The sequence below is a fragment of the Mytilus galloprovincialis genome, chromosome 7 (genome assembly GCF_965363235.1).
Source record: "Mytilus galloprovincialis chromosome 7, xbMytGall1.hap1.1, whole genome shotgun sequence".
Lineage (NCBI taxonomy): Eukaryota > Metazoa > Mollusca > Bivalvia > Mytilida > Mytilidae > Mytilus > Mytilus galloprovincialis.
Genome location: NC_134844.1, coordinates 7,950,223 through 7,962,999, shown reverse-complemented (window position 1 = coordinate 7,962,999; position 12,777 = coordinate 7,950,223). Strand labels below are relative to the sequence as shown.

General features: G+C 33.6%; 1 protein-coding gene across 5 annotated transcripts in view; it reads left to right on the top strand.

Moving 5' to 3' along the window:
• The window catches only part of LOC143082236 (LIM domain only protein 3-like), a 125,476-nt gene that overhangs the window by 34,701 nt on the left and 77,998 nt on the right, over positions 1–12,777 (top strand). For all 5 annotated transcript variants that reach the window (XM_076257821.1, XM_076257822.1, XM_076257825.1 and 2 more), the window contains one exon: positions 4,876–4,944. In XM_076257821.1, coding sequence (XP_076113936.1) covers positions 4,876–4,944 — 69 coding nt within the window. The remainder of the gene's footprint in view (positions 1–4,875; positions 4,945–12,777) is intronic.

The following is a 12,777-nucleotide window of genomic DNA, read 5'->3' as shown; positions in this document are numbered from 1 at the left end:
AGTTTAAAAAATGTGTGGCTTGACCCGGCCAACCAACCAAGATGGCCGCCATGGCTAAAAATAGACCATAGGGGTAAAATGCAGTTTTTGGCTTATAACTCAAAAACCAAAGCATTTAGAGCAAATCTGACATGGGGTACAATTGTTTATCAGGTCAAGATCTATCTGCCCTGAAATTTTCAGATGAATCGGACAACCCCTTGTTGGGTTGCTGCCCCTGAATTGGTAATTTTAAGGAAATTTTGCTGTTTTTGGTTATTATCTTGAATACTATTAAAGATAGAGATAAACTGTAAACTGCAATAATGTTCAGCAAAGTAAGATTTACATATAAGTCAACATGACCTAAATGGTCAGTTGACCCCTTTATGAGTTATTGCCCTTTATAGTCAATTTTTAACCATTTTTAGCTCACCTGGCCCGAAGGGCCAAGTGAGCTATTCCCATCACTTTGCGTCCGGCGTCCGTCGTCGTCCGTCGTCGTCCGTCGTCCGTCGTCGTTAACTTTTACAAAAATCTTTTCCTCTGAAACTACTGGGCCAAATCAAACCAAACTTGGCCACAATCATCATTGGGGTATCTAGTTTAAAAAATGTGTGGCGTGACCCGGTCAACCAACCAAGATGGCCGCCACAGCTAAAAATAGAACATAGGGGTAAAATGCAGTTTTTGGCTTATAACTCAAAAACCAAAGCATTTAGAGCAAATCTGACATGGGGTAAAAATGTTTATCAGGTCAAGATCTATCTGCCCTGAAATTTTCAGATGAATCGGTCAATCGGTTGTTGGGTTGCTGCCCCTGAATTGGTAATTTTGAGGAAATTTTGCTGTTTTTGGTTATTATCTTGAATATTATTATAGATAGAGGTAAACTGTAAACAGCAATAATGTTCAGCAAAGTAAGATCTACAAATAAGTCAACATGACCAAAATGGTCAGTTGACCCGTTTAGGAGTTATTGCCCTTTATAGTCAATTTTTAACCATTTTTCGTTAATTAAAGTAATCTTTTACAAAAATCTTCTCCTCTGAAACTACTGGGCCAAATTAATCCAAACTTGGCCACAATCATCTTTGGGGTATATAGTTTAAAAAATGTGTGGCATGAATTGGTCAACCAACCAAGATGGCCGCCACGGCTAAAAATAGAACAAAGGGGTAAAATGCAGTTTTTGGCTTATAACTCAAAAACCAAAGCATTTTGAGGAAATCTGACATGGGATAAAAATGTTTATCAGGTCAAGATCTATCTGCCCTGAAATTTTCAGATGAATCGGTCAATCGGTTGTTGGGTTGCTGCCCCTGAATTGGTAATTTTGAGGAAATTTTGCTGTTTTTGGTTATTATCTTGAATATTATTATAGATAGAGATAAACTGTAAACAGCAATAATGTTCAGCAAAGTAAGATCTACAAATAAGTCAACATGACCAAAATGGTCAGTTGACCCGTTTATGAGTTATTGCCCTTTATAGTCAATTTTTAACCATTTTTCGTTAATTAATCTTTTACAAAAATCTTCTCCTCTGAAACTACTGGGCCAAATTAATCCAAACTTGGCCACAATCATCTTTGGGGTATCTAGTTTAAAAAATGTGTGGCATGAATTGGTCAACCAACCAAGATGGCCGCCACGGCTAAAAATAGAACAAAGGGGTAAAATGCAGTTTTTGGCTTATAACTCAAAAACCAAAGCATTTTGAGGAAATCTGACATGGGATAAAAATGTTTATCAGGTCAAGATCTATCTGCCCTGAAATTTTCAGATGAATCGGTCAATCGGTTGTTGGGTTGCTGCCCCTGAATTGGTAATTTTGAGGAAATTTTGCTGTTTTTGGTTATTATCTTGAATATTATTATAGATAGAGATAAACTGTAAACAGCAATAATGTTCAGCAAAGTAAGATCTACAAATAAGTCAACATGACCAAAATGGTCAGTTGACCCGTTTAGGAGTTATTGCCCTTTATAGTCAATTTTTAACCATTTTTCGTACATTAAAGTAATCTTTTACAAAAATCTTCTCCTCTGAAACTACTGGGCCAAATTAATCCAAACTTGGCCACAATCATCTTTGGGGTATTTAGTTTAAAAAATGTGTGGCATGACCTGGTCAACCAACCAAGATGGCCGCCACCGCTAAAAATAGAACATAGGGGTAAAATGCAGTTTTTGGCTTATAACTCAAAAACCAAAGCATTTTGAGGAAATCTGACATGGAATAAAAATGTTTATCAGGTCAAGATCTATCTGCCCTGAAATTTTCAGATGAATCGGTCAATCGGTTGTTGGGTTGCTGCCCTGAGTTGGTAATTTTGAGGAAATTTTGCTGTTTTTGGTTATTATCTTGAATATTATTATAGATAGAGATAAATTGTAAACAGCAATAATGTTCAGCAAAGTAAGATCTACAAATAAGTCAACATGACCAAAATGGTCAGTTGACCCCTTAAGGAGTTATTGCCCTTTATAGTCAATTTTTAACAATTTTCATTAATTTGGTAAATTTATGTAAATTTTTACCAAATATAGTTCTCTGTTACTAATGGGCAAAGTTCATTATAGATATAATTGTAAGAAGCAAAATCGTTCAGTAAAGAAAGAACTTCAAACACATCACCATCACCAAAATACAATTTTGTCATGAATCCATTTGTGTCCTTTGTTTAATATGCACATAGACCAAGGTGAGCGACACAGGCTCTTTAGAGCCTCTAGTTCGTAAATCTTAGTAATCTTTTACAAAAATCTTCTCCTCTGAAACTACTGGGCCAAATTAATCCAAACTTGGCCACAGTCATCTTTGGGGTATCTAGTTTAAAAATTGTGTGGCATGACCCGGCCAACCAACCAAGATGGCCGCCATGGCTAAAAATAGAACATAGGGGTTAAATGCAGTTTTTGGCTTATAACTCAAAAACCAAAGCATTTAGAGCAAATCTGACATGTAGTAAAATTGTTTATCAGGTCAAGATCTATCTGCCCTGAAATTGTCAGATGAATCGGACAACCCGTTGTTGGGTTGCTGCCCCTGAATTGGTAATTTTAAGGAAATTTTGCTGTTTTTGGTTATTACCTTGAATATTATTATAGATAGAGATAAACTGTAAACTGCAATAATGTTCAGCATAGTAAGATTTACAAATAAGTCAACATGACCGAAATGGTCAGTTGACCCCTTTAGGAGTTATTGCCCTTTATAGTCAATTTTTAACAATTTTCATAAAACTTCTAAATTTTTACTAACATTTTCCACTGAAACTTCTGGGCCAAGTTCATTATAGATAGAAATAGTTGTTAGCCGCAAGAATGTTCAGTAAAGTAAGATGAACATACACATCACCATTACCAAAACACAATTTTGTCATGAATCCATCTGTGTCCTTTGTTGACAAAGGTGAGCGACTCAGGCTCTTTAGAGCCTCTAGTTACCAATATTATGTATTTATGTTGATATTTGATTTTGAGGTATTGCTTATGTTTGCACACAATTAGCCTTTAGGTACTTATGATCATTGAATTCTGGGTTCACCTAGCTATACCCATGAAAATTGATACTCTATGGAGGATACTGAATCGACAGTTTTACTTCTCCACTTATGGAGGTAGGTATTGATCTACTTTCTCAAGATGCCTCTTGCAGTCATAAAAACCATATTTCCCGGTATTAAAAACTGTACCTAAGAGAAAAACACAAACAAATATGCCTGTGTATGTGTACATTAGGAAAACACTTAAATACTTGTGTTGTCAACGGTTAACCGGTTAACCGGTTAATCGGTCGAACGACCGAATACCGAATACCAAAAACGCTAACCGGTTAACCGGACTTTTTTTCAATTTTGATAGATTTTATATAAATTTGTATTGAAGTTATTAAAAGTTTAGGTTTTACTTAAAAAATGTCGTCGTGGTAATTAATTTGACTGTAAATTGATTGCTATTGTTAATCCCATCAACATAAAATTAATTAGAATTTGTCTCTCAGCTCGGGGCAGGATCTTAAAGAAACATAATTAGTATACTTGTTTTTTTAGCAGTAACTCTAAATCAGTAATGCGATTAAATTTTACGATTTACTTCATTATTTCGTTTCTGATCTAATATTGTGTAAACCTACATCTAAATGTGCAACCTCCATCTTGCAAGGCTTAGTCTTACTTTAAACGAAATGCTAACTCAAAAATTGTGAAATGCAAACCAATGTGAATTTGCTCAATGCATATGTGATAGTAAGAGTAACATGCAAACAAAGTAAAGAAACAGGCCGTACGGTGACCTATAGTTGTTGATTTCTGTGTAATTTTGATCTCTTGTGGAGAATTGTCTCATTGGCAATCATACCACATCTTCTTTTTTATAATTAATCACTCAAAATGAAACACTGCACATCATTTTCGGAGACAACAAGTGAAAAGGAAAGAATAATCATTTTCAAACATATTTAATTCCACGACATCAAGTATTTTTTTTTATTTTATTTTTCAATCTGAAGTTGGTACAAACGCTATAGTTGATACGGTGTAGTTGCTTATTAGAAGTCAAACTTCGCAAGAATCCTCGCAGACAAGCCTGATAATGCCAGAGGAAAAACTTCAATTCTAAAAGCATAAATTTATGACTTGGATAACAGGTTGTCAAATTGACACTCATACCACATCTTATATCCATGTGTAGGGTACTATTGATAAGGCTTTCAAGCACCAACTCAAACTACCGGTTAACCGGTTAATCGGTCGAACAATTATTCGAGTGACCGGTTAGGCAAAAGTGTACGATTTGACAACACTATTAAATACAAATGACAAATAAAACTGCATGATGGGATATCATTTCCATATGACACTCTTTTAATTCTCAAATATTTCTATTTTCAGCTGATGAGAAACTGACAGAAGAGGGGTTATCTCCCCTAATCCTTGACCAGGATGTCCTCCCAATCACTGGTAAGATATTGTAAAAAAGAACTTTATTAATTGGTATGAATTATCAGTGTTGTAAGGATACAAGAAATAAAAAAAAAAACAATAATACCAACACCTGAACATCATGGGAACTGTTAAACACTTTTATCTTTATATAAATAACATGGGTTCCAGAAAACACTTCAGATGTAGTATATTAATAAAGCGTTAATTTTCCATTTATAGTTTTTTATACAAAAAAATTATAGAATCAATGTCAGTGCCCATTTTCATTTCAGTTTCTGATATGTGCCATCAATGATATAAAAACATATTTCTGATATAAATAATTCAAAAGCATGAGTTCAATTTGTGGGAAATATTTTATTCGACCATCATAGTGTTGGCATTGTCATTTAAGATGAAGAAATCATAAATAAGCTGTTATGACAGACATCGTACAAATTGAATAACAGTATAGGTCTTATACACCTTGGCGTAATTGTACAAAATGTATATAACACCATCCATGAAAGACCAGAGACAAAAATGTCAAAATCATATGTTGTAATTTTATTTCCCATCAAATTCTGGCGAAACAGGATTTGACGTATAATGTGCTTCTCCTTTTGTACAAGCCCAACAAAACAAAAAGATTGGATTCTAATTAAGTTTTCTTAGAAACGATGAAGAATTGATGTCCTGCAAGTTAAAAGCTGAGGGCAATTTTTCTTTTCAATTTTAAAAGTTTATTAAGTGGTTGTCCACTAGGAAAAAAATCTAGAATTTTAACTTATGGTAACATTAAAAGTAATAGCTTTGTCTGAAAGTGTGACACCTAAATAAATGAGACTTCCCTTTCTTGTCAAATTGGACAGCAGTGGTAAAAAAATGAATTAGGGAGGTCGTATGACCTATAGATTTTAAATCAATACTTCAATGGTATGAGAAAAATGGGTATAGAAACATACATTGAATTCAAAAGAGAGATGAAAGTTACTTAATGTGGTATTAAGGAAGATTTCAGCCTTGTCAGAGTTGTCTCAAGACTATTTTAAACGTCAAATGATAGCCATTGTAGAGTGGAAATAGTGGAAAAGCTCTTGCGTGATAAAACATGTACTTGAATGTTGTATTTTGAAAGGCAGATGTGTCTTCTAGTTAATAAGCACTACTGACTGTAAATTAAAAAAAAAAAAAAACACCATTTTGTTATTTTAAATCTATGTAATTATTTAGGGTGTGGACTTTTTATTATTTTATAGGGCTTAGAGAGTAGTCAAAAGTTTATTTTTTTCATTTTTGTTTAATTTTACATTGCATTTACTAGATCCAAAAGTAAGTCTGTCGAAAAGTTATTGGCAGGAATTTAATAAAATTGGGAATGTGTCAAAGAGACAACAACCCAACCAAAACTCAGGATGTTGAATGTTCCTTTAATTAACCTATTCTTGAGTAGTGGAAAACCAATTTGTTAACAGCTATTTCTTCATAATATTTGTACATTACCGAAACTAAGACGATATTTGTACATGATTTATACTTATCCTCTTAAGCTAAGAAAATACATTGACCTTAGTAACGTAGAGAGAGCCCCAGGGTTCTGTGGATGTATTGTAACTGTCACATGCATATGACAATGTCATTTAGATTAAATAAAAAAATATACCATTTACCCTGAATATTAATATAGTTGTATGAAAAATGCAATTATCTAGATGTCGAAACCAATTGACCTGTGTATCATACTTAATTTCATGTTGGTATAAATTTGATCAAATTTGCTATGGATAATACTTGGATCATTAGTAAAGAATACTGATCAGTCTAGTCACAAAAGGTAGGTTTCCTTATAGTTAATAATAGCACAGGAAAACGGGGGGGGGGGAATACTTACACAACATTTATTGTTAGTTATTACGGAATTCTTTTTTAGAAACGTGTGACAATGCAGAGAAAAAAATGTTGACTCAAAAGTTCAGGATATTATAATTATAAATTATTCCCAGTTGGTCTAAAGTGTTAATTGTAAGGACTTATCAAGAACTTTTAATCATGTCTGCAATCATATTTTAATTAAAGTTTTTTTTCATGGGCTTGGTAATGCTTGCAAAAAACCTTTTGGTACTATGTCATTAGAGATGACAAGGGTTGATGCAGTTTCTGCAATCTTACTTTTTTTGCCACACCCGAATGTTATGAAAATTATACAATGCTCCTTACCACCAGATCATGTTTGAATTAGGATAAGATTACTTTAGCCTTTCATGAGTTGTTCCCTTTTGTAAATTGATTATTGGCAGATTTTATCATACATTTACAAGCACTGGGGACTATCTGTGTCTGATGGGCACATTCTTATTTGTTTATTGAGTTTTTTACTGTAGCCAAATTGAATCTAAAAGTGTTCCCTGAATTTTTTTGAATCATTATATATCTTGATATCTTTGCTGCTTTACCGAAACAGTGTGTTTGTTATTGAGATCCTTACTGCTTTACCTGACCAGTGTGTTTGTTATTGAGATCTGTGCTGCTTTACTTGACCAGTGTTTTTTTATTTAGGTCTTTGAAGCTTTAAATGACCAGTGTGTTTGTTATTGAGATCTGTGCTGCTTTACTTGACCAGTGTTTTTTTATTTAGGTCTTTGAAGCTTTAAATGACCAGTGTGTTTGTTATTGAGATCTGTGCTGATTTACTTGACCAGTGTTTTTTTATTTAGGTCTTTGAAGCTTTAAATGACCAGTGTGTTTGTTATTGAGATCTGTGCTGATTTACTTGACCAGTGTTTTTTTATTTAGGTCTTTGAAGCTTTAAATGACCAGTGTGTTTGTTATTGAGATCTGTGCTGATTTACTTGACCAGTGTTTTTTTTATTTAGGTCTTTGAAGCTTTAAATGACCAGTGTGTTTGTTATTGAGATCTGTGCTGATTTACTTGACCAGTGTTTTTTTTATTTAGGTCTTTGAAGCTTTAAATGACCAGTGTGTTTGTTATTGAGATCTGTGCTGATTTACTTGACCAGTGTGTTTGTTGTTCAGATCTTTGCTGTTTTACTTGAACAGTTTGTTTGTTATTGAGATCTTTGCTGCTTTACCTGAGCAGTGTGTTTGTTATTGAGATCTTTTCTGTTTTACTTGACCAGTGTGTTTGTTATTGAGATTTTTGCTGCTTTACCTGACCAGTGTGTTTGTTATTGAAATCTTTACTGTTTTACTTGACCAGTGTGTTTGTTATTGAGATTTTTGCTGCTTTACTTGACCAGTGTGTTTGTTATTGAGATCTTTGCTGTTTTACCTGACAAATATGTTTGTAATTGAGATCGTTGCTGTTTTACCTGACCAATGTGTTTGTTATTGAGATCTTTGCTGCTTTATCTGACAAGTGTGTTTGCTATTGAGATCTTTGCTGCTTTATCTGACCAGTGTGTTTGTGATTGAGATCTTTTCTGAATTATCTGACAAGTGTGTTTGTTATAGAGATCGTTGCTGCTTTATCTGACCAGTGTGTATGTTATTGAGATCTTTTCTGCTTTATCTGACAAGTGTATTTGTTATAGAGATCTTTGCTGTTTTATCTGACCAGTGTGTTTTTATTGAGATTTTGCTGCATTACTTGACCAGTGTGTTTGTAAATGAGATCTCTACTGTTTTATCTGACCAGTGTGTTTGTTATTGAGATCTTTTCTGCTTTATCTGACAAGTGTGTTTGTTATAGAAATCTTTGCTGCTTTACCTGTCAAATGTGTTTGTTATTGAGACTTTTGCTGCATTACTTGACCAGTGTGTTTGTAAATGAGATCTCTGCTGTTTTATCTGACCAGTGTGTTTGTTATTGAGATCTTTTCTGCTTTATCTGACAAGTGTGTTTGTTATAGAAATCTTTGCTGCTTTACCTGACAAATGTGTTTGTTATTGAGATTTTTGCTGCATTACTTGACCAGTGTGTTTATTATTGAGATCTGGTCTGAGTACACAGTTATCGTCCCTTGATTTTCGTTGTCCACGAAAATTATCCCTAGTGTGGACAGTGTGTTTGTTATTGAGATCTTTGCTATTTTCTTGACCAGTGTGCTTGTTATTGAAGATCATGTATTAAAGATCAGGAGTGCAAATAAAAGCTTCTAGTACTGTAAAATTATGGTACTAAAAGTTACTGGAAGCATTCTTATTATGTATTTGCTCTTTTGAAAAGTCCACAGTGATGAGACGGTACATTTAGACCAAGCATGTAAACTTTATTTGAAATACTCACTCACTCCAGACACTTCATTGTATTAACTAATTTGAAAAAGGGCACTCACTGTATGATCAGGTGTTAATTAAAACAGTTGTAAAGTGACACTATAGACCTTTGTCTTTGACTCCTGGGTTGTCAAATTGACATTTGCACATATTTAATAATATGGTATGTGCTAAGTAACCTATAATGATTCAGTTTTCAAGTTTTAACAGAATTCTGAATAAAGTAATAAGTAACATCACAATTTTCATCAAAAAACATATAATTATGTTATAAGACAATTGAAAAGTGACCCTATTGTTTTTCAGACTCCCTGATTGCCAAATTAACATTATAAATTCTTAATAATAGAGTATGTGCTAAGTAACCAATATATGATCGGTGTTCATGTTTTTAAGGGTTATTAACTATTAAAGTAACAATTGAGCATTTATGATCACAACTTATTTCTCTACATAATAGCAACTATAATCCTATATATAGATCCTAGATTCTATCATCAGTATCATCATCTGAGGTTCAGTCAGTCTGTGTTAACATTTGATTTTTTAAAAAATTCTGTATATTTCTTTAAAATTGAATCTCACTTTTTACAGTTCAAACAAAATAATTTTACACTGACAGCAGCAATCACAAGCAATACACAGGGTTTATACTGAAGTCACTGTTAGGTAGGGAAAGAGGTATTTCTTGTCAAAATTATTCAGTATATTCAATGTTTTTCACTTAGTTTACATTTCTGTATTTTATGTTTTGTAGCAACCAATGTTGCAAGAAGCAAAAAAAACATCTAGAGGCTAACGTCATCACCAGTAGATTATGTTTAAAACACTTAATGTTCATCTCAGAATGAATTGTTGCAAAACTTAAAAACTTCTGAAAAATAAAGTGGAGACTAGATCAAAGTTCTGTTATTTGACAGATACCACATTCCTTTGATAACATTAAGATATAACATGCAGATCACCAATGACTAGGTTCCTAACATTAAGATATAACATGCAGATCACCAATGACTAGGATATAACATGCAGATCACCAATGACTAGGTTATAACATGCAGATCACCAATGACTAGGTTATAACATGCAGATCACCAATGACTAGGTTATAACATGCAGATCACCAATGACTAGGTCATAACATACAGATCACCAATGACTAGGTTATAACATGCAGATAACCAATGACTAGGTTCCTAACATTAAGATATAACAGGCAGATCACCAATGACTAGGTTATAACATGCAGATCACCAATGACTAGGTTATAACATGCAGATCACCAATGACTAGGTTATAACATACAGATCACCAATGACTAGGATATAACATGCAGATCACCAATGACTAGGTTATAACATGCAGATCACCAATGACTAGGTTATAACATGCAGATCACCAATGACTAGGTTATAACATGCAGATAACCAATGACTAGGTTCCTAACATTAAGATATAACATACAGATCACCAATGACTAGGTTATAACATGCAGATCACCAATGACTAGGTTATAACATGCAGATCACCAATGACTAGGTTATAACATGCAGATCACCAATGACTAGGTTATAACATACAGATCACCAATGACTAGGATATAATATGCAGATCACCAATGACTAGGTTATAACATGCAGATCGCCAATGACTAGGATATAATATGCAGATCGCCAATGACTAGGTTATAACATGCAGATCACCAATGACTAGGATATAACATACAGATCACCAATGACTAGGTTATACCATTCAGATCACCAATGACCATAGTTATAACATGCAGATCACCAATGACTAGGATATAACATGCAGATCACCAATGACTAGGTTATAACATGCAGATCACCAATGACTAGGTTATAACATGCAGATCACCAATGACTAGGTTATAACATGCAGATCACCAATGACTAGGTTATAACATGCAGATCACCAATGACTAGGTTATAACATGCAGATCACCAATGACTAGGTTATAACATGCAGATCACCAATGACTAGGATATAACATACAGATAACCAATGACTAGGATATAACATGCAGATCACCAATGACTAGGTTATAACATGCAGATCACCAATGACTAGGTTATAACATGCAGATAACCAATGACTAGGTTATAACATGCAGATCACCAATGACTAGGATATAACATGCAGATAACCAATGACTAGGATATAACATGCAGATAACCAATGACTAGGATATAACATGCAGATCACAGGTTATAACATGCAGATCACCAATGACTAGGTTTCTGATGTGTTGATCATGTATTTAGGCAAACATATTCTTACAAGGGTTTACTTCCAGGTTTAACATAGCCCCCAAGGATATGTGTACAGTTATGTCTTTTGGTTTATCTTTTGAGATAGAAATATCTGTAATCAAATAGAAAAAAAACCTTCCAACTTTAACCCAAGTAAAATATATGATGTCCTCAAACTTTCGCTCAGCTGCCATTGTCTTTCATGTAGATATATATCTGTTACCTTGGTAAAAGACAACTCTGAAACCTGGAGTTTCGACCCCCCAATTTACCATACCACACGATCACCACTTCAGGTGTTGGTTTACCATATACAATTTAAGATTATATTATCAATATATAAAAGAAAGTTAAGGCCCTGCATTAAAGCCATTTTGCCTTATAGAACATCACTTCAATAATTTATTGAATTCATAGTCCTGCTTTCTATTGTATACCATGATACATTAGTTTGTTTATACATCAAGGTTTTAAGATTTTAGTTTTATAGTGGTCTGTTGAATAATTTGGCAATTCCTGTTATCTGTTTTATGTGGGTTTTTTTTAATGTCCAGCCTAAGGATCATATAGTGGCCATTAAGTTTTTCTGATCTGTGCATCTGTTGGATATTTGCATGTCCAATAATTTGTTCTTCCGACTCTGCTAAATTGGTTGATTTGGGGTGTATATATATACAAGTAGTTTACAAGGAATTAGATGTCACATCGACTCTAAAACTCAGGTACGTGTGTTCGTTTATCAATTCCAGCTCTGATATCATAATACGTACCGTTCAATACTATGGACTAAAGTCACAGTACACTCAATATCAAGAGGTCATATTAAGTGTAGTATTGAGGAGCATGACTATGGTATGAACTCTGTGATGGAGATTGTTCGTTTATTTAAGAGATATATATTTAATTCTATGGTAGATAAAAGGCATAAACTTTTTAAATGATATTTTGTTTTGAATTATTTTGTGAATTTACTCAGGAATCATGTACTCTGTATAGTCCAAATAATTATGACCTCTTGAAAGGCTATTATATTTTTTTTTCTTTGACGCCATAATTACATCGATGTCGATGTAAGGATTCAAAGAAAAAAAATAATAGCCTTTCAAGCCTTCATAATTATTTGGACTTGTACACTGTCATAAGTTGGACTTTATTTGTCAAGTGTTTTTTTTTTAGGAGTTCTAAATCTATTGTTGGCAGTGTGCTGCTTAAATTTGGGTTTATCTTGTTATCTTTTTATGTACAATTCATATGAGGGAACAGTGAGGGTATGAATATTTGGGTTTTAGTAATTATGGGTTATTATGGGGGGGGAGAGAGAAATTGTGTTTCATTCTTATTAAATTATATTCAATTGCTA